Genomic DNA, 21,182 nt, shown 5'->3' on the forward strand with positions numbered 1-21,182 from the left:
AATATACTGTTTACACACGACCATTACATAATGGTTTACAATACAAATATGTTACATCGACATATGTTTCTTGAATGCAGTTTTTACACAATATCATACAAACATGGACTCCAAATCTTGTCCTTATTTTAGTATACAACAGCGGAAGCTCTTAGTATTCACCTGAGAATAAACATGCTTTAAACGTCAACAAAAATGTTGGTGAGTTATAGGTTTAACCTATATATATCAAATCGTAACAATAGACCACAAGATTTCATATTTCAATACACATCCCATACATAGAGATAAAAATCATTCATATGGTGAACACCTGGTAACCGACATTAACAAGATGCATATATAAGAATATCCCCATCATTCCGGGACACCCTTCGGATATGATATAAATTTCGAAGTACTAAAGCATCCGGTACTTTGGATGGGGTTTGTTAGGCCCAATAGATCTATCTTTAGGATTCGCGTCAATTAGGGTGTCTGTTCCCTAATTCTTAGATTACCAGACTTAATAAAAAGGGGCATATTCGATTTCGATAATTCAACCATAGAATGTAGTTTCACGTACTTGTGTCTATTTTGTAAATCATTTATAAAACCTGCATGTATTCTCATCCCAAAAATATTAGATTTTAAAAGTGGGACTATAACTCACTTTCACAGATATTTCCTTCCTCGAAAATAAGACTTGGCCACGGATCGATTCACAAACCTATACAAATATGTACATATATATATCAAAGTATGATCAAAATATAATTACAACCATTTTTATTATGTTTTAAAGATTTGAGTGTATTAAGTCAGCTGTCCTCGTTAGTAACCTACAACTAGTTGTCCACAGTTAGATGTACAGAAATAAATCGATATATATTATCTTAAATCAATCCACGACCCAGTGTATACACGTCTCAGGCTAGATCACAACTCAAAGTATATATATTTTTGGAATCAACCTCAACCCTGTATAGCTAACTCCAACATTACTGCATATAGAGTGTCTATGGTTGTTCCAAATAATATATACACATGGGTCGATATGATATGTCAAAATATTTGCATACGTGTCTATGGTATCCCAAGATTACATAATATATTAGAATACATGTATAATACAATATAAGTTAGCTAGGATACGATTTGTATAGATTTGTTAAACATTTCCCGTAGCTAAAAAGATCAAAAATATCCAATCTTGTTTTACCCATAACTTCATCATTTTAAATCCGTTTTGAGTGAATAAAATTGCTATGGTTTTATATTGAACTCTAATTTAAGAATACAAACAGAAAAAGTATAGGTTTATAGTCAGAAATTTAAGTTACATGTCAATTACTAAAGAGGTAGTCATTTCCGTTGAAAGAACGACATCTTGATGACCATTTTGAAAAACATACTTTCACTTTGAGTTTAACCAAGATTTTTGGATATAGTTTCATGTTCATATGAAAAATCATTTTCCCAGAAGAATAACTTTTAAATCAAAGTTTATCATAGTTTTTAATTATCCAAACCAAAACAGCCCCCGGTTTCACTACGACGACGTATATTCGATTTTATGGTGTTCATCGTGTTTCCAGGTTTTAAATCATTAAGTTAGCATATCATATAGATATAGAACATGTGTTTAGTTGATTTTAAAAGTCAAGTTAGAAGGATTAACTTTTGTTTTCGAACAAGTTTAGAATTAACTAAACTATGTTCTAGTGATTACAAGTTTAAACCTTCGAATAAGATAGCTTTATATGTATGAATCGAATGATGTTATGAACATCATTACTACCTCAAGTTTTCTGGATAAAACTACTAAAAATGAGAAAAATGGATCTAGCTTCAAAGGATCCTTGGATGGCTTGAAAGTTCTTGAAGCAGAATCATGACACGAAAACAGTTCAAGTAAGATTTTCACTCGAAATAAGATTGTTATAGTTGTAGAAATTGAATCAAAGTTTGAATATGAATATTACCTTGAATTAGAAAGATAACCTACTGTAAATAACAAAGGTTCCTTGATCTTAGATGATTACTTGGAATGGATTAGAAAGCTTGGAAGTAAACTTGCAAACTTGGTAGTATTCTTGATTTTTATGAAACTATACTTATGGAATTTATGAAGAACACTTAGAACTTGAAGATGGAACTTGAGAGAGATCAATTAGATGAAGAAAATTTAAGAATGAAAGTGTTTGTAGGTGTTTTTGGTCGTTGGTATATGGATTAGATATAAAGGATATGTAATTTTGTTTTCATGTAAATAAGTCATGAATGATTACTAATATTTTTGTAATTTTATGAGATATTTCATGCTAGTTGCCAAATGATGGTACCCACATGTGTTAGATGACTCACATGGGCTGCTAAGAGCTGATCATTGGAGTGTATATACCAATAGTACATACATCTAAAAGCTGTGTATTGTACGAGTACGAATACGGGTGCATACGAGTAGAATTGTTGATGAAACTGAACAAGGATGTAATTGTAAGCATTTTTGTTAAGTAGAAGTACTTTGATATGTGTCTTGAAGTCTTTCAAAAGTGTAAGAATACATATCAAAACACAACATGTATATACATTCTAATGGAGTCGTTAAGTCTTCGTTAGTCGTTACATGTAAGTGTTGTTTTGAAACCTTTAAGTTAACGATCTCAATTAATGTTGTTAAACCAATGTTTATTATATCAAATGAGATGTTAAATTATTATATTATCATGATATTATGATGTATGAATATCTTTTAATATGATATATACATTAAAATATCGTTACAACGATAATCGTTACATATAAGTCTCGTTTCGTAATTCTTGAGTTAGTAGTCTTGTTTTTACATATGTAGTTCATTGTTAACACACTTAATGATATATTTAAATATCATTTTATCATGTTAAATATAGTGTATCAATATCTTAATATGATACATATGTATTTAGTAGACGTTATCATAACGATAATCGTTATATATATCATTTCGAGTTTCTTAACTTAGTAATCTCATTTCTTATGTATACCACACATTGTTAATATATTTAGTGAGATACTTACTCATCATAATCTTATGTCAACCATATATATATGTCTATATATACCACAACATGTAGTTTTTACAATTTTGTAACGTTCGTGAATCGCCGGTCAACTTGGGTGATCAATTGTCTATATGAAACTTATTTCATTTAATCAAGTCTTAACAAGTTTGATTGCTTAACACGTTGAAAACATTTAGTCATGTAAATATCAATCTTAATTAATATATATAAACATGGAAAAGTTCGGGTCACTACAATGCGAACGTAGTTAGTTTCGTTTTGTTGATAAAATTATTTCGAGCCTAATGGTGCTGGCGAAAAAATTTAACTCGCGGCGAGTAGGAAGATACGGTATGTCGTTGTGTTTAGCGTTTTTTTAAAAAGTGTCTGTTTCGAACGTAGTTAGTATCGTTTTGTTCATAAAATTATTTCGATTCTGACGCTGTCGTCGAAAAAATTTAACTCGTGCCGAGCGGGAAGATACGGGTTGTCGTTGTGTTTAGCATTTTTTTGAGAAGTGTCCGTTTCGCGTATAGTTAGTCCCGTTAGGTTCATAAGATTTTTCCGAGTTGAACGGTGGTCTCTGAAAAATTTAACTCGCACCCAGCGAGAAGATATGACCCGTTATAAATTCGAGTGGAACTAGTTTCTTATATTTTAATTAAGTTATATATTTACACTTTTTACCCCTTAAAATGTGTAAACTTGAGGGACCGTTGTGGAAATATAGACGAAGTTGAAGGACCGTTTGTAATGTAAACGCAAACTCAAAACTACAATCAAATATAACTAAAACTACAACATTTCACACCTCTTTTAGTATATAAAGGTTAAATATAAAGGTTAATTATTAAAAAAAAAATTTGCTAAGCTAATAAATGAATAACCAGATGGAGAGAAACGATGTCTACTTTAATGCTCAATAAATGACAATGATTTTTTTATAACTAAACTCGTTATAAAAGTTATAAGTAAATAGTTTATATCAATCTCATAATATAAACAAACTAAGACCTAATGAACTCTGTTAACTCACATTGACATCATTCATAATTTAAATTTTACTCCGTTTAATTAATGGAGACTTTTTCTTGGTTAAACTCACATAAAACTTAGCCTATTAACATCACTCAAAATAGTCTACACGATTATGTTATCACAATACCATTCAATTATCACCTACACTCAAATGTAGACGTCTAAATCACTAAGTGTTGAAGTAGAAGCTATAAACATTGATAAATTCACGTAAATTAATTCATAAAACTATATAATTGAACTAAATATATAAATAATCACAACAATGGATTTTATGAAAGAACACAGGTAATCAAACATAATAACTTTAATAAACCAAAGTATAGAACAATCCAATATCACAAGTCTTACATCAAAGTGAATACACCAAAGATTTAGCCTAACATGTTCATATAGGAATCAAATAAACACTTGGACATGATACAATTCATAATTAAATCACTAAAATAATGAAAAACTTGAAGTATCAATGGTGTTTTTCGATCCAATCTTCAATCTTGATGATCAACCCTTGAAAAGCACTTGAAACGGCCTCAAAAACTCTAAAAATTCGTAACCTTGACTATGGAAAACGTCCCCTAAAACCGGCCAAAGTCCCCTTCTATTTATAAAGTTCTTCTGACTTACTGGAGAAGTCAGGATACGATGCGCAACATCTCTCAGGATGCGCCGCATCCTAGTACGCGTGTTGGGTCAATGCACTGCATCCCCTTTAGATGCGCCGCATCTCATATCATCTGTTAACAATTTGATCTTTGGAGCTTTAATGATGCCCCGCAAATTAAAGGCATATGCCTCATCTGCTGATGAACTTGTATTTTTCGTCCGTTTGAACATTCTGGAGCTGAAATCTTCAACTATATTTAACAATAATACTCAACTTCAAAATTGTCGAATACACCAAAGTAGGAACCGATAACGTGTATAATATATGTATAAACGTTCAGTAAGCATTCTAAATATGTACGAAATAACAGTATTATTTATATATTACGGAGTATCTTTTTAGTCAACTTATAAATATAAGTTTTCGGTTTTTGCTACTTGTTAAACATTTACACACTTATAAAAAATACAATAATAAGTTATTATTTTCATCTTCAAAAATAACCTTCAGCTTTTAATATGTAAGTTCTTTGAGTTCTTTCACTTTTTATTCTTTATGTATCCTCACCCTATAATATATATATATATATATATATATATATATATATATATATATATATATATATATATATATATATATATATATATATATATATATATATATATATATATATATATATGTATATATACATATATATATGTATATTATTGTTTGTTTTATACATATGCTTGAACTCTTTTTAGTATTTAGTTATAAAATTGGAAACAAACGTAAGCTATTTTTTATTTCTGTGACCTATGATTCGTACGTTTTATAGTCCAAAAAAGATATATTATTTTACTTGGAAAAATTGGTAATGTATAATTAGTAATTTTTTTCTATTTATTCAAAGAAAAATAATAAATCTGACTCTTAGAGCTCCAGGTGTGGTTAATATCAGTTCAGCGTCGACATCCCATTTTGCACCAGCCGACCATCTCCCCACACCCTTTCGGCGTCGGTCCGACGTTCTGAAGGCCAAAGTCGGGCGCAAGACGCCGCTGATAGCCATTTAGGTGGGACCCAATTTCAAATTTATATTCGTTAGTAATGTAATTTTTGAGTGCAAATATGATTTTTTGGATATATAAAATAAGGTTGTATAGCGAATTTTAGTTTAATGAAGTTACCAGAGATAATTTAGGAACTAGGGTTTGTATTTTGAGAAGAAATTGTAATACGGAGTAGCAGGTTGTTCAATGTAGAAGATAAAACACATTTCAAATGTTTCATTAATTACCCCCAGTCATTATAGTGTAGTTAAGTTACAATCCTCGAGTTTGTTATAACATATCAGTCCCTATGAATTTTATTTTATTTATTTTGTGTTAATATTATTTTTTAAAATAATTTAAATATTTAAAAAAAAGAATTAAATAATAAAACAAAAAATATTTTCTCTTTTCCAAGACACTGAATTGACCATCTTCTCAATTACCCTGTTTTTTCAGCAATGTCAGTTTATAATGTCAGTCCAGTCAGCATCCAATCATCACCAAGACACTGAACTAACACTGAACTGACGTGTCACGACACCTTGTGCTCTTATAAAATATGCTCCATATATTATGTTTTTACTTATTAGAAGTAGAAATACTAATAAATTGAACCAGAAGTAATAAATGTAGTCAACTGTCAAAGGGTGAAAAAGGAAGGTAGACAAGTGTAGTGGGGGCTCTTCATGGAGCTTTCGCTCTCTTTCAACTTTATATCCTGCAACATTTTAATTTGACAATTTGTTTCGGTTACCTTTGCAGTAATTTCCCACTCCTTGGTTGGGATGGAATGTACGATACTTCATCATCCATATAAATGAACGAGTGATATTATTTCCCACTCCTATTAGATATATACATAAATGATACTTCATCATCCATATATTTTATTTTAAATATTTTATCAGACATGAATAAAAACGTGGATAATTTAAATATTTTATGGATCGAATATGGATGATGAAGTATCATTTATGTATATATCTAATAGGAACCCGAAATACATCTATCTATATATACATACATATACGTATTAAATACATACATATACATTACAAAATTTTGAATTTTTACGAAAAGGAAAATTATGAAAGTTACAATTTTTAAATTGTCAATAATGACAATAAATTACAATCAAAACATTATAAAAGTCATAATCAGAGACACATTACAATCAAAACATGTGTTATAAACTAAAAAATGCAAGAAATATACAATCTATATTCAATTGTCAAAATTGTCGTTAAAGTTACATTTTATTTAATATTTAACGGATATCTATTATCCTGTTTAATTTAAAGAATATGAATATGATCGGATGAAGTGCAATTAAATTGATATGAATATGGTTGAATAACATATTTGCTTTTCAAAAAAAAAATAAAAAAATATATGAATATGGTTGAATAAAAATTAAAAATGAATATGAATATGGATATATGATCATCCAATTAATACCCGATCAAGTGTCATTCTTTCATACTTTTATTTTAATGTATGGAAACATACTTTACGATATTTTAAATAAATTTTTAGCTTATATACTCTGATACTCCTTAATAATTATTGTCATTATTTTTCTTTGAAAAGTCAACTCGCACCTTAACACAAATTTTATCCACGAATACGTTGATACTCCCTCATTTTGAAATACTCCGTATAAAATAAAAAAATATACAGTATAAAAAATACCTGTCATATGTTCTTTCTTTGTTAACTTTATAGTCTTACTCTTTACTTTTTATAAATCTTTTTTATTCTACATGAATAAAGTAGGGGTAAAAAATATTTTTATTACATTATTTTTTTCTATTTATAGAAGTGAACAATTAATTTGAGACATCTCAAAATTGAATAGTGGAGAATAGATATGACACGGGTGGAGTATTATTCGCATATGAGCGTGAACACATACTTCATAATTATTAACCACATCTATACAACTTGACCATATACCTCAGTTAATAAGAGAACCACATAACACACTGACACAAGTATTCTTTGTATTTGTTACAAAAATGTGTAACCAGGGGCGGACCAAAGAAGGGGCAGGGTGGGGCGCCCGCGCCCAGTAGATTTGTAATTTTTAGTGCAAAATTTTTCGATTTTTCGATTTTGTTCCCGGTGGAATTTTTTTTGCCCCAAACCCTTTATATTTTACCCCAAAATCTCCATATTTTGCCTCAAAACCTTCGTATTTTGCCCAAAAAAACCTGCAAATTTTGCTCAAAAACTCTATATTTTACCCAAAACCTCCATATTTTGCCAAAAAAATTCCTATGTTTTAAAAAAAAAAATTCGCCCCCGGTAAAAAAATTTCCTGGATCCGCCACTGTGTGTAACGTGTTTTTTGTAAAAAAAAAATAAACTTTTCAGACGTATCCCAACTCCTAAGCTTGACTCTTATGGAACAATACTGAATCAAGACAAGTCATAATGATTGTATCAAAAACTTATCGCATGGAGCAAAAGGGCAAAACAATTGTGATTCAAAAGCTACAATTGTGATGTCCAGAAAATCAACCCTGCCATGTACCAAAAACACATGTGGATGTTCGAGTCCATGCAGTCACATGGCGAGTTAACATCTTTTATTCGGAACACTATTACACTAAGCAGTTTCTAATAATCTGAACCATCATTTCCCACGTAACACTAACTTCAACCATTATTTTGGATAAAAAATAAACTTCAAAATCACAATTCTTAAGGCCATAACATTATTATTATTATTCAGTGCCACAAGTATTCTAAGACTATGTAAAATACAACAATGGAAGTTTTCAAAAATGGGCAGTTGTAATATACACGAGCTTTGTAAGTTAACTTACACGAGCTTCAATAAAACGCTAGCCATACTTGTTCTTTATCTACATCAAAAAATTGTCAACCATATGTTGTATGACGTCTGCTCCATCAGAATTCATCCAAGGTGAGTTTACCTGTGACTCATATATAAATAGCAAAAAAGTATGATTCAGTAACATAAATTATGTTGTGCACTGGACAGGTGATCAATGACACAGAGTAATAATGATTCATGTAAAAGCATTTTTGAGAAGTTATATAATATGAGCCAGTCTTACATTATTGCTATATGTTCAGTGGAATGACCCCACAAAATAAGAAGGCAGGTAACACAATTTGGATGTAAACTAGCTATCATGTCTACAATATTAAACTTTGACTTTTGAGGTCAAACACTGGTTTGCAAACTTTGAAGCTGATTTGTATGCATGGTCGAATTTTACGCAGATTATTCCTATCTTTTAATTATCTTATTATTCGATACTTAACGAAGTTTTAGCATTTCTTATTATAAACTTCATATAACTGATGCGAAGTTTGAAGTCAGACTAGTTTGTTTGACCTTATACCTATTGACAGGCATCACGGGATGTTTGCGGAAAATTATACTACTAGAAAAAGGGTTATAGTAACGAATATATTATATACTTTCATTTTGTTCCAATGTAGGCAATATACCCAAAAAATAGGCTATGAACTTGTTGTTTCTGTGTCATTATCAACATATATAAAGTTTTGATCTAATAAATAAGGTATTTATTAAACATGCTAAGTTAAAACGATCACGTGCAATACATGTGAGGGCATTTTTGTCTTTTTTATTTTTTCTCATATTTTTCATTTAAGTTAGACATAACTACACAGATTGAACAACATAAAAACCCACAAATGCTTGGTATGTGATTTAACTTAACAGACTTTTTTAACGGGTCTATTAGTTTAAGAGATTTCACGCGCAAAAAGAGAAAACCACAGGGACTGTTCGTGTAATCTTTTCACTTAAAAAATGACACATATTTAGTTTTACCGGTCTAGCAGGTAACCGGTCATATTTTGTTTACATTAACACACATTTTAAAAGTTTATCACCTACAATAGTATTTTTCGGGGTATATAGCTTACATTGGAACAAAACTTATATATGACCTATTTATAGCTTTAACCCTCAAAAAAACTAACACCCAACTAGTAAATACGAAGACCGAATTTTTAAATTTCGAAAAATTAATACTATCTTCGTTCCATATTTATAATCCACATTTTCTTTTTTAGACGTACTCCACTTCCGGGTATATTTAACTAAAGTTCTTACACTACCCTTACTTTAAAGTCAAGTCGTGAAAAGGTGAGTGAAAGTAAACAACGTAATTATCGTTAACAAAAAATAGAGTGATTCAAAATCCTAAAACATATGCACATTATTGATAATTTGCATGGGATACTTGCCTGGATCGTGTTGTGTGCAAGGTATCTTTGTCTACTTCCTTTAAAGCTAACGTCAACCCGTTCCCACCTTATTTTACATAACCCTTTGATCATCGTCTCTGGAATTAACAATGATTACTCAACATATAAAAACATTCAATGTTTGTCTCTCAAGTATTTTATTGAGGTGCCCGTAGGCTCAGGTGGAGGTGGCAAGTTGGGTAAGTCAAGTCACAAATGAGTGATGAAATGAATATAATACATCACTAAATTTAACTATAACTATAGGACCCCATATAGTTTTGGGATTTATGATTTTTTAAGGTAAACAACCACTCAAGTACCCTTTAGATATAATTAGTTTTGGAAAAAAAATATTCAAGACACCTTCGAGTTTTGATCCTATATTTGCCACTGGATTTGAGCCATATATATGTTCAAGAACCCCAAAGGGGTGGTTAAGTGGTTGGTTGCTTGGGAATCTCCAAAGGAGACACAGGTTCAATTCCCACCAACATCACTTTTGGTCTTGCCTTTCTATATATATATATATATATATATATATATATATATATATATATATATATATATATAGGGGCAGGATCAATGGGGAAGTAACCAATCGGGGGGAAGCGGGGGAAGCAAAAAAATATTTTTTTTTTCATTTTTTTTTTCCGGCATCAAGATCACACGAAAATATGAACATTTAGAAGAGACACTTCGTGATGAATGTTATTATTTAGGCGGGAAAACGATCGACAAAAATAACATTGAAGATAATATTGTTCGTGAAGAATATGAACGTTTTTTTTCTTCATGTTTTGTGAAGTAAAATTTAGCCCGATTTAGAGTTTAGGGTTTAGGGTTTGGTGTTTTAGGTTTATTCCATAAACCCAAAACACCAAACCCTAAACCCTAAACCTTAAACCCTAAACCCTAAACTCTAAACCGTTCGTGTTAAAAATTCGATCTAAATCCTAAATCTAAACCCTAAATCTAAACCCTAAACCCTAAATTTCTAAACCCTAATATCTAAACCCTATAAACCCTAATATCTAAACCCTAATATCTAAACCCCAATAGCTAAAACCTCAACATACGCTCGAAAAACACGATAATTGTTATATATTACTTCTTCGAGCGTTTTCCCGCCAAAATAAAAACATTTATCACAAAGTGTCTCTACTAAATGTTCATATTTTCATCTCATCTATAATGTTCGTGAACAAAGTTTTTTCAAAAAACGAAAAAAAAAAAAAAAAAAAATGTTGCTTCCCCCCAATTGGTTACTTCCCTCTTGATCCTACCACTATATATATATATATATATATATATATATATATATATTCAAGATAAGGCACCACCAAAATATACCCAATTCGTATCGATTGATTGATAGAGAATCGACTCGTATACCTTCCATTGTTTCAGTCTTACTCTTGTGACCGTCAGTTTGTAGATTCTTGAAGACTTCTTGTTTTGGGGTAGTTTCAGTACCTTCTTTCAGAATATGGGGATATCTACTGCTTCTTGCAAGATTCTTACGCTATTAACCAAAACATAATGAGATAATTCGAAACTATCAGAGCGTCCAATATCAATGTGGTCTATTTTACCTTAGGTAACTCACTTCGATGACGAATTGATGACGTGCTCCATCCTACAAGATCTGTGCAATGTTCAGTTAAGAAAAAAAAGCCAAGCATATTGAACACTAAATTAGCAATAATATAAGATATTGACTAATTACACTAGAAATAGGATACGGTCGGAAAGGACATTTGCGTAAACAACTTGGCGCTTAAAGGACAGTAAAGCAGATCTACAAAAAAGTGGCGAAATTAGGAGAAATGTGATTATATGCAGTAGTTAATTAATGAAAGATATATAAACTCACATGAATTTTAGATCTTCGGAATCATTAGCCATTTGAACTAACAGAGGGGGATGTCCATTAGACTTATCTTTTAAATACACTTGTCTCCCTGTTCTTTTTAGTATTACTGAAGTATAGAACCCTACCTTTTCAAGGCTTTTAAGCCCACAAAACATTGGAACCTGAAACCGTTAACGCTACAATTTATGAAAGGCGACATTATTAAAATAAAATGTATAAAGTTGTAATTGCCTGTTTACGCCCTCGTGAACCGAGGTGTGGAGAGGCAATGGTTATAAAGTTGATAGGCTCCAATCCAGCAATTTTTTGATTACAGATATGCTCCGAGCATACATCATTAGAATCAAGATTTGTGTCATCTTGTGTGTAAAGCTTAGCAACTGCGTATCTTGCTATTAGGCCACCAAGTGAGTGGCCTATAAATGAGATCTTCTGAAGATTAGGATGTCGTTCTATTACAGATTTAACCTGAAATTAACAGCACTTTAATTACACTAATATTTGGACATGTAAGAGGAGGTTATTCAGAAATTTCTTTAAGATCATAATAATATGATTTTAAAAAAGTAGCCTATAACAAGATACCAACCTCTTCTGCTAATCTGCTTCCCATCACATCGACACCGTCAAGTGTCGCCAATGCAGAGTTACGTGTGCTGCCTGTACTCCAGATTAATCAAACACAAGGGAACATAAAAACGTGCAAGGAGCTAAAATACTTTAAAAAAAAAAATAGTGAATTCGATTGAAATTTCATTAACATGATCAAAAGTACGATCTTTAGAGCCACATAACATTCATTAAAGGTTTCATTTATCTAAAGAACCGGTATAAATTGTGCATGTACCATTTCAGGTATTTCCTGATGTATGGACCAACAAACTACCTTAGAAAAATGCTAAAAAAAAAAAAAAAAAAAAAAAAAAAAAAAAATCTCTGCAAGAGAAGAACACTCATAGAAATGCTTACAGTGAACAATAATATCAGAAGGATACTTATTTAAAAACTGTTTTGAAGCAAATCTCCAATCTTTAGCACTGCAACAAGTAAAGATGTTAGGTCACAACATAAAGCAATAAAAGCTTAATCTTATCATCATTTACATTTTCATTGCAAATAAGCTTTTGATAACATTTTAATTTCATCCGTGTGATCAGTTAATTTTTGACATATATACAGATGCAAAAAGGATTTTTTTTATAATATATAGAAAAAGCAGAAGCAAAAAGGACTGATTTCCTCAAATATTCATCATCAGATTCAACCAGCAACAAAAATGATTAAAAAACAAAACAATTTTTTATTTAATTTAATTATCGTGCATTGAAAAAAAACAGAAGAAATAACCTGCCAATGAGTCCATTAACCATAACAACAAGGTGAGTCGGAGAGTGATGTTTATCGCCGGAAACTGATTCGATATCAACGTTTCCGTCGCCGTCGACTTTCTCAACCGTCGGAACTCCATTTTCTGACGATGATCTAAAACAACTCATCAATTTCAGTTTAACGTTATTCTTTAATTTAATATCTGATACTTTGACACCGCCATTTTCTTCTAAATTATTATGCGATTCCATTGATTTCGATGGGGATTTTTGAAATTTAGAAAAGCAAAATGACAATTCAATCAATTAGTAGTTAGTAATTGATAGCTGACCTTATTTGACTAATTAACAGAGCAAGATGCAATTACTATTTTGGGATTTGATAGTGACGGATTTTGCTGATTTAATGGAGTAGTTTGTGAAATTAAGGTGGAGGGTAATTATGGAAATCGAATGACTTTTTGCCGCCGACGCAGGAACATATATAATAACAAATCAAACACGACACGAGCTATTCAAAGGAACACTATAAAAACAGTTAAATAGGTTAAGAATAATTGTATTTGCTACAACTTTTCAAACGAGAGCTAATTCATACATTATCATATTTAACCATACATAGCTAAATATGCGTTAACCAGTAACATAATACTCATAATCATTTTTATTCAGCTGAGTGTTTACTATGCCTGGCAAACGGGTCAGGTTGGGTCGGTTTGGGTAACGGGTCAAAATGTTTTTGGGTTGAAATGGGTCATAGGTCAAACGGGTCAATTTTTTAAACGGGTCAAAATGGTTCAGGTCGGGTCGGTTTGGGTAACAGGTCGAAACGGGTCACAGGTCAGTTGGGTCAAATGGGTTACATTGCTTTTTTTTTTTTACATTTATTACATTATTTTAGTTATTATTATTTATTATATATACATAAGAACTATTAATATACATAATAAATGATATAACTATGAATGCTTTCATACATTTTTTACGGATGAAACTTTTTGTGCTCGACCCATTTGACCCATTCACAAAACCCATTAGACCCATTTCTATTTATTGATCTTTGAGTATTGATACCCATTAGACCTGTTCTTCATTTTTTTATAGGACTCAATAGGTTGGAGAGAAACCCATTTGGATCTTTTTTTAAGTTTTGATTTACATTGTTGGGCTTAATTTTTCTCAAGACCCAATTGACCCGAAAGCTTGACCCATTTGACCCGATTTTGAGTGTATGGGTGACAATTGCCAGGTCTAGTGTTTACTGTCCTTTTCGATGAAGTGTCAAGTTCGAGCCCCACCTGGTGATTTCATAATGCAATTTGTTTTGCAGTTGGTCATGAAGTTCTCTGGATACATAGGCACATCGTTATCTGAGTCTGTCCTTTGACAGTTGTTCCGAGGGTGCTTCTAAAGATTGTGTAGTTAGTGGCTATATAAATCGAGTGAACAGCAAGCGTCGATTTATTAACGATTTTACTGTCACTTACAACCTAAATTGAACTTTAGGCAGGTTTAAAACCCGACGAAATTTGATTTTACTATTTTTACGTCATCTCACACTTTTTTATTTTTATTTTCTTAACTTACTTATTGGCCGAATATTCATTCAGAAACAATATATCTATCTATAAAACATTGAGAGAGAGAATTTTCTCTACTGTTCAGGTGTTCCACACTGAGTAGAGAAATGAATTATCTTTATTTTGAGAAAAGAGAAAAGTCGTCTAAATCTTACCTCTCTATACCCTATTTTTGTGGGATTAGATTTTGTTTGTTTATTTGTTTTTTAATATTTGTTTTTTAAGAAGATCGTAGTTGAAGTTTGTGTGGATTTAGGGGGTGTTTGGATTTGCGTTTTGAAAAATGATTATGCGTTTTGAAGAATCAGAATCAAATAATCAGCTGTATCAAAACGCGATTTAGTTTAATGGTGTTTGGATTTGATTATGCCGTTTAATATCGCAATAATCAGATAATCAGTTTTCTGAGTGTTTGGAAAAATCAACTTATTTGATAATTTAACATGTAAATTACCAAAATGGACATTCTTTTAAATAAAAAGTCCATTACTTTAATATGTTATAGTAATACAATTTTTATTTTTTTATAAATCTTAGAAACTTTTATCAAATACTTCGTATATGCTAAAGATGTTAAAATATTGTTTGTAACAAATAAAATTGAGGACTTGTGAATATATGTTGGTAATGGCATACAAATAAATTTGAGCAGTACTCTCTATTATTAATGTTTAATGTACAAAATTCCATATTCAATTCGATTCGATACAAAATGAATTATGAGAGGAATTAACAAACTTGCAAGGGTTGGTAGCTGCAGTTTGCAGTAATAGTGTTAAGGTTTATATGTAGATACAAAGGGTTTTAATTATTTATAAGGGCATATTAGTCAATAAAGTGGCTTGAATTGTCAATAAAAAATGCGTTTTGGGTGCAGTAACACTTCCCATACTTTTTGGTTTTCACGTTTTGTAGCTAACATAACGTAAAAAAATCACGTTTTCTTATTTAGCTTCCAAACACTAGATATAAATTAATTGCGATTTCCAAACGCAATAATTAAAAAATCAACCTTAAATTGCCAAGGCAAACACCCCGTTAGTGATTTACAAATATCAACTCCATTCTAGAAAAAGCTTTTGACATAAATAATCGGGTCGGGTCTTTTGTAAACCGGGCAACATTTTTGGAGCTACTGCTGAATTCCCCTTCTCACAGTCTTCATTAGCAGAACTCTAGGGTTTGAAGAAATGGCGTGGAGACGAATGCAATTGCTGAAGCAAAACCTAATCTCACTAATTCCCTCCAAATCAAATACCTTTATCGCTAATTATTCTTCCAAATCAAATCTATACCACGGTAATCAGATTCTCGCACTTCCGTAATATTTGTATATTTCTTTTTATTATTCTAATAATTATATTCACAAATATATTTACATTTACAATACTGTTTAAAATGCAGCGAAAGTTGGTATACCGGAGTTTTTGAACGGAATCGGCAACGGAGTAGAGACATATGCAGAAAAACTTGAATCAGAGTTTGGTGATTTACAGAATCTGTTGGTCGCTCGTTCAATGAAGCTGAAGAAAATTAATATTGGTGGTGATCCAAAAGTTTGCAAACACGTAAGTGCAATTTATTGTTATTTTTGGGGCATTTAAGTGTTTGTTGATTTATGAGTTAATACACTTAGTAGTATCTGTTTTGTGCACGCTAGTGATTGATTTAAGAGCTCAAATTGTTAGTTTTCTGCTGGTGACTACTTAATCAACTATATTTTTTTTGGAATGTTTGTCACCCACACACGCCTTAAGAGGAAAGGCTTCACACACTCTCGCCGCATTGGGTAACTGGTGTGCTTTGGATTAAACCGAGTGGCTTAGGGCATACACTTTTATTCACCACAACATAATCCTCGAGAAAACCTCCCCTGGATTCTAACATGTGCCAACTAGGACTTGTGTCCAACCCGGAGCTTATACCACTCAGGCAATGCCTCGGTGGTTACTTAATCAACCGTATAGCATAACCTGATATGATACCTTAATAATAACTTAATAATGATAGATGCCTTTGAGGTATACCGTATATTTAAATGAACCGTCACAAGATAGTCCAGTGGTAGGGGCCATGAGTTCCTTGCAAGAGGTATCAGGTTCGAATCCTGTGTAGGACGAATATTTAGGGATGGCCAGGGATGGGTTGGAAACAGCCAGGGAGTAATCCTGTTGGGCTGCGTACATCAGAGTATGGGGTCTGATTACTCGCCTTCCCGGGTAGCTGAACAGGGAAAACCTTCTACATCTACATACTGTATATTCAAAAGATGAAAATGTGTCAAGGTTGCACACAGTTTCACTTTCAGATATAACCAAGTAATAGCAAGCCTTTAGATGGCTGTGTAAGATAGGATTTAATCAGGTTGATGCTGCTACCAGATTCAAGTAAGTATAGGAAACTATACATTAATTTTTGGCATTCTGTGGATAGGAACTTGAGCCCTTATATCATATGATTAGGTTAAGTGCTAGTGTAAAAAATGTGAAAATGTTTACAGGATACGGGTCTGTTTTCTTTACACTTTGGTGCATCCAGAACAGCCAACTTCCGGAATAAAAAATGTGTTTCCGCTTGGTGAAAAGTTATTTTTTTTAATCCTAATCCCTATGTCATGAGGTTTGGTTCTTTATACCTTTATTGGTGTCTTTATCAAATCTAAATATGTCGAAATCAACAAAATTTAAATTGATTGAGTCGAGAGAACACCTACTTATAGTTCCAATTATGTCTGAGCATGATGTAGGAACTAGAATATGCTGATGATGTACCTTATAATATATGAGTTAGTAAACATGTAATCCATCAATCGCTTATAGAAATAACCAAATCTTGTATTCATATAACTTTTATCTTAGTATTGATACTGTCTAAATTAGGTGACATGGATACCGACCTATGTATGTGTATATATATTTGCATCTAATGCTCTTTAGCTATTACTCTCTGAGCTGAGTAACTCAAAATTATAGTGCATGGCAATAGTTGAGAGGTGGGTAAACATGGAACCACTTTTATGTTGTTGCTTGATGACTTGAGTATTTATTGTGTAAATTATGCCCTATATTGTTTACTTAATCCAGTGACTTACATTAGTTGAAAAACTTCATTTCTGGTAAATCGTTTTACGCTTACTTCAACTCTGTTAATTTGATGCAACAGAGGAAGCTGATATTGAAGTATGCCCACAAGTACAGGCTGGGACTTTGGAGGCCTCGAGTTGAACCTCCAAAAACCAAATAAAGTCCAAATGTCACTTTAAACTAGTTTCCTGCAGTAGCTAGCAATCGTTGTTTGCTTTATTTGCACCCTTCATTTGTGTGTTTTTTGAATTTATAAAACAATATATTTTGCAGTATCATTCATTTTGTGATCTGGAATGTTAGAAGCCTTGCAAACGCGTGAAGTGCTTGACTGTAAATTTATGTTTTATAAACAGGTCAAATTTATTTTTCAAAAAGAAGTTCAAGTATTTTCGATACTGTTTCTGTCCTCATCATCAAGGTTGCAAGATTCAATGATTAACTTTGTGTTATCTAGTCATATTGCAACCATTGATTAGATTGTTTTTGTCTCGTGTTAATGTTCAACCTTCATGTTAATGTTAACACAAAATGATGACATTAAGGTTATTGCAAAATGTTGACATTCATGTTAATGTTAACAACCATTGAATATAATGTTTTTGTCTCGTGTTGATGTTGAACCTTTCAATTTATCAAACACAATAGAAAGGAGCGCCTGAATAAAAGCTTATGTAAATATACTGATTACCACTAAACAAAAAGAAATGCTATAATAGATGTACATATATAACCAAAAACATACAAGAACAAATCTAAGTAATTCGGATAACCTCACAACAATATTATGATCATTGACTAATGAACTAAAACTGCAAAAATACATAGAAATTCGCCTCTGCCGAATCACAAGTGCAACTCCTATTCGGTTTGGACCACAATAGCCTCCTCTGTTACAACCCAACCATCACCCTCCTGTTTCGAGGATGGTGCACATCCCTTGTTAAACAAAAAACACAATGTAAGCCATTACGAAATTCAAGTCTGCTTTAAACAGCATAACTATAGGATCATTCAACTTGCTCCATTAAAACGCTCATATCGGTAAGTAACATCAATAAGGTATCTTAAGGTTCAATAACAGATTGATCGATTTGAGCCTTGTTTTCATTTCTTAACAATAACCAAATTCCATATTATATAATCTGAGTATGAACTTACCTTGGAACAAGTATACACAATTATAGTCATCCAGTTCCACTTTTCTAAAGAACAGTTTTTTGTTGCTTCCTGTAGATAATATAACACTGGCGGCATCAGCTGCATTTCATAGTGCCTTAGTTCACCACACAGCACGCATCGTCCAGGATCTCCTGATTCTGTAGTGGCCAAAAGTGGCTTCCCACCGTATGAGTATCTACACATGACATCAAGTCTTATAATAAAGATAATGTCACTAATACTTAACTAGATATATTGTAAAATCCAGTAGTACCTGAAACATTGTTCTGGATACACATCCAACCGTTTCTTAAACTTAAGGTAGGTTCTGTCGGCATTTAAAGCTGTATCGTATTCATAACTTTCCCCTTCCCATGTTTCTTCAGACACTTTCTCATCACCATCACTTTGATTTTCTTTTATATTTAGTGACGAGATGCTTGTAGAAACCGAAGCAACATCCTTCGAGTAATTTTCATCTTGAGTATATATATAAAAACACGGTAACACTACATCCAACAACACATATGTAAATACCAAGATTGTGAAACATAAAGTATTTGTATTAACAATTGAAACAATACCAAACAATACCTGGTGTTTTGTCATCAATTTCTGTACGTTTTTGGCTTATAGGTGAGCGTTTGTCAATAGCTTCTGGGTAAGTGCTTGTTTTTTTAGTTTTGGAAGCAGAAGCCAATGTTGTAGCTTTAGTAAGCGCTTTACCTAAATCATCTAGGTCTATTTCATCGTCTTCATCATCAAAGTCAAATGACCATGTGTCATCTAGCACCTTAGTGGTTAATGGTGATGCACAAGAATCTTGACCTACAGGCGTGGATTCTTTATCTTCGGGAGATCTTTGTACACGAAGAGCACGCCAACTGTAAAATAAGAAACGACACAACCTTAACATGAACTTAAATCATGATGATTTGAAAAGAGTTCTTAGTCAATAGTCGACACATAAGCATATAATAAGAAGAAGAAAAAACAAGAATAGCTTACCTAGCGGTCTCGCAAGTTGATGCTAGACAGGAAAATATATAAATTACACGCTCTTCTACCGTTAATATCTTGCTGGAAATTGGAGCATAAATCTGAGAAATAAAGCAACTAACTGATAAAAGCCACTTTTTACATAAAAAGACCCCAAGATCAAAACTTTATGAACGGCATAGTATTTAACGTTAACCTGGGCAACAAGAGAAACTTTCCCTTGACACGAATCGCACCTAAGAAGATCAGGTTTTACAGCAGATTCAACACAAGGCCAGTCCTGCAACAGGATTACAGTAGACTTATTATCAATAGCATCAGCAACACTACACTAGTTTAGTTCAAAAACATGTACGGGTCAAGTCGGTTCGACCCAAAACAATACACTCTCTGTTAAAAATTTAAAAACTTTCTGGATAACTAATGATGATATAATTACTTACAGGAAGTCCACCAATTTTAATAGTGTAATGATCTGCTACTTCTAAATTATCATCAGCCCATGCTCCTGGCATGCCTAGAATCACTTCACCCATCTTCATTAACTAAATTCAATACAGTAACAATAACCATAAACAAATGTTATTCCTCAAATCTAAATACAAGATTCATCATAATTCTGGGCAAAACTTTTTATTAAATGTTTAATTCAATGAGTAAAACGCAAAAATTAAGAAAAATTAACAATTACCTAAACACACATGACTAACTCAACCTTACATTTTAAAACTAAACATTTCGTATAAACATAACTACACATTAAACGATACCGTTTTGATGATTTAGTAGTCGCCAATTATAGAAGAAACCGGCGGCCGTGAATTTAGTATGCGCCAAATAGAGAACGTTTTAATCGTCGTATTCAATTCAACTAGTGAGAGCTTGCTTCATAGTTCATACACATTTTTTCCCTGTGCAATTAAAAGGAAGAGCTGTAGCAATGACCTAAATGATTAAATCTGTTGGGCCTACGAAATTGTTAATGAATTAAGTAGTAGGCTTAAATGGGCCAATCTTTTATTTAAAATAAATGATCCAATAATCTTGCCCAATAAGCTTATCCAATAGACCCAATTAAATTGGATTGGGTTGTGTTTGCCGGGTTTGCTTTATATACTATGAGGATGAGGATGGATGGATGACGTTTGCAAATATAAAGGAGACTTTTCAAAGCCGCCTGGGATTCATTAATTAAA

At 32.1% G+C, this 21,182-nt stretch overlaps 3 protein-coding genes across 3 annotated transcripts; 1 reads left to right on the plus strand and 2 right to left on the minus strand.

Moving 5' to 3' along the window:
* Positions 1-8,341: 8,341 nt before the first annotated feature.
* On the minus strand, positions 8,342-13,587 carry LOC139866549 (lipid droplet phospholipase 1-like). The gene is made up of 10 exons (XM_071854812.1): positions 13,183-13,587; positions 12,805-12,872; positions 12,425-12,495; positions 12,067-12,303; positions 11,836-11,996; positions 11,705-11,760; positions 11,555-11,607; positions 11,355-11,484; positions 9,960-10,057; positions 8,342-8,647 (listed from the first exon to the last, which is right to left on the minus strand). The coding sequence occupies exons 1-10, from the start codon at positions 13,413-13,415 to the stop codon at positions 8,576-8,578; spliced, it is 1,179 nt and encodes a 392-aa protein (XP_071710913.1). The 5' UTR covers positions 13,416-13,587; the 3' UTR covers positions 8,342-8,575.
* Positions 13,588-15,822: 2,235 nt separating this feature from the next.
* LOC139867518 (uncharacterized) lies at positions 15,823-18,201 on the plus strand. Its single transcript, XM_071855882.1, has 3 exons — positions 15,823-16,042; positions 16,148-16,311; positions 17,906-18,201. Exons 1-3 carry the CDS (start codon positions 15,934-15,936, stop codon positions 17,984-17,986), a joined length of 354 nt encoding a protein of 117 aa, XP_071711983.1. The 5' UTR covers positions 15,823-15,933; the 3' UTR covers positions 17,987-18,201.
* Positions 18,202-18,509: 308 nt separating this feature from the next.
* LOC139867191 (uncharacterized) lies at positions 18,510-20,931 on the minus strand. Its single transcript, XM_071855521.1, has 8 exons — positions 20,757-20,931; positions 20,430-20,531; positions 20,183-20,266; positions 19,996-20,087; positions 19,582-19,871; positions 19,262-19,496; positions 18,988-19,183; positions 18,510-18,765 (listed from the first exon to the last, which is right to left on the minus strand). The coding sequence occupies exons 2-8, from the start codon at positions 20,526-20,528 to the stop codon at positions 18,688-18,690; spliced, it is 1,074 nt and encodes a 357-aa protein (XP_071711622.1). The 5' UTR covers positions 20,529-20,531; positions 20,757-20,931; the 3' UTR covers positions 18,510-18,687.
* Positions 20,932-21,182: the final 251 nt, after the last annotated feature.

Source organism: Rutidosis leptorrhynchoides, chromosome 9 (genome assembly GCF_046630445.1).
Source record: "Rutidosis leptorrhynchoides isolate AG116_Rl617_1_P2 chromosome 9, CSIRO_AGI_Rlap_v1, whole genome shotgun sequence".
Classification (NCBI taxonomy): Eukaryota; Viridiplantae; Streptophyta; class Magnoliopsida; order Asterales; family Asteraceae; genus Rutidosis; species Rutidosis leptorrhynchoides.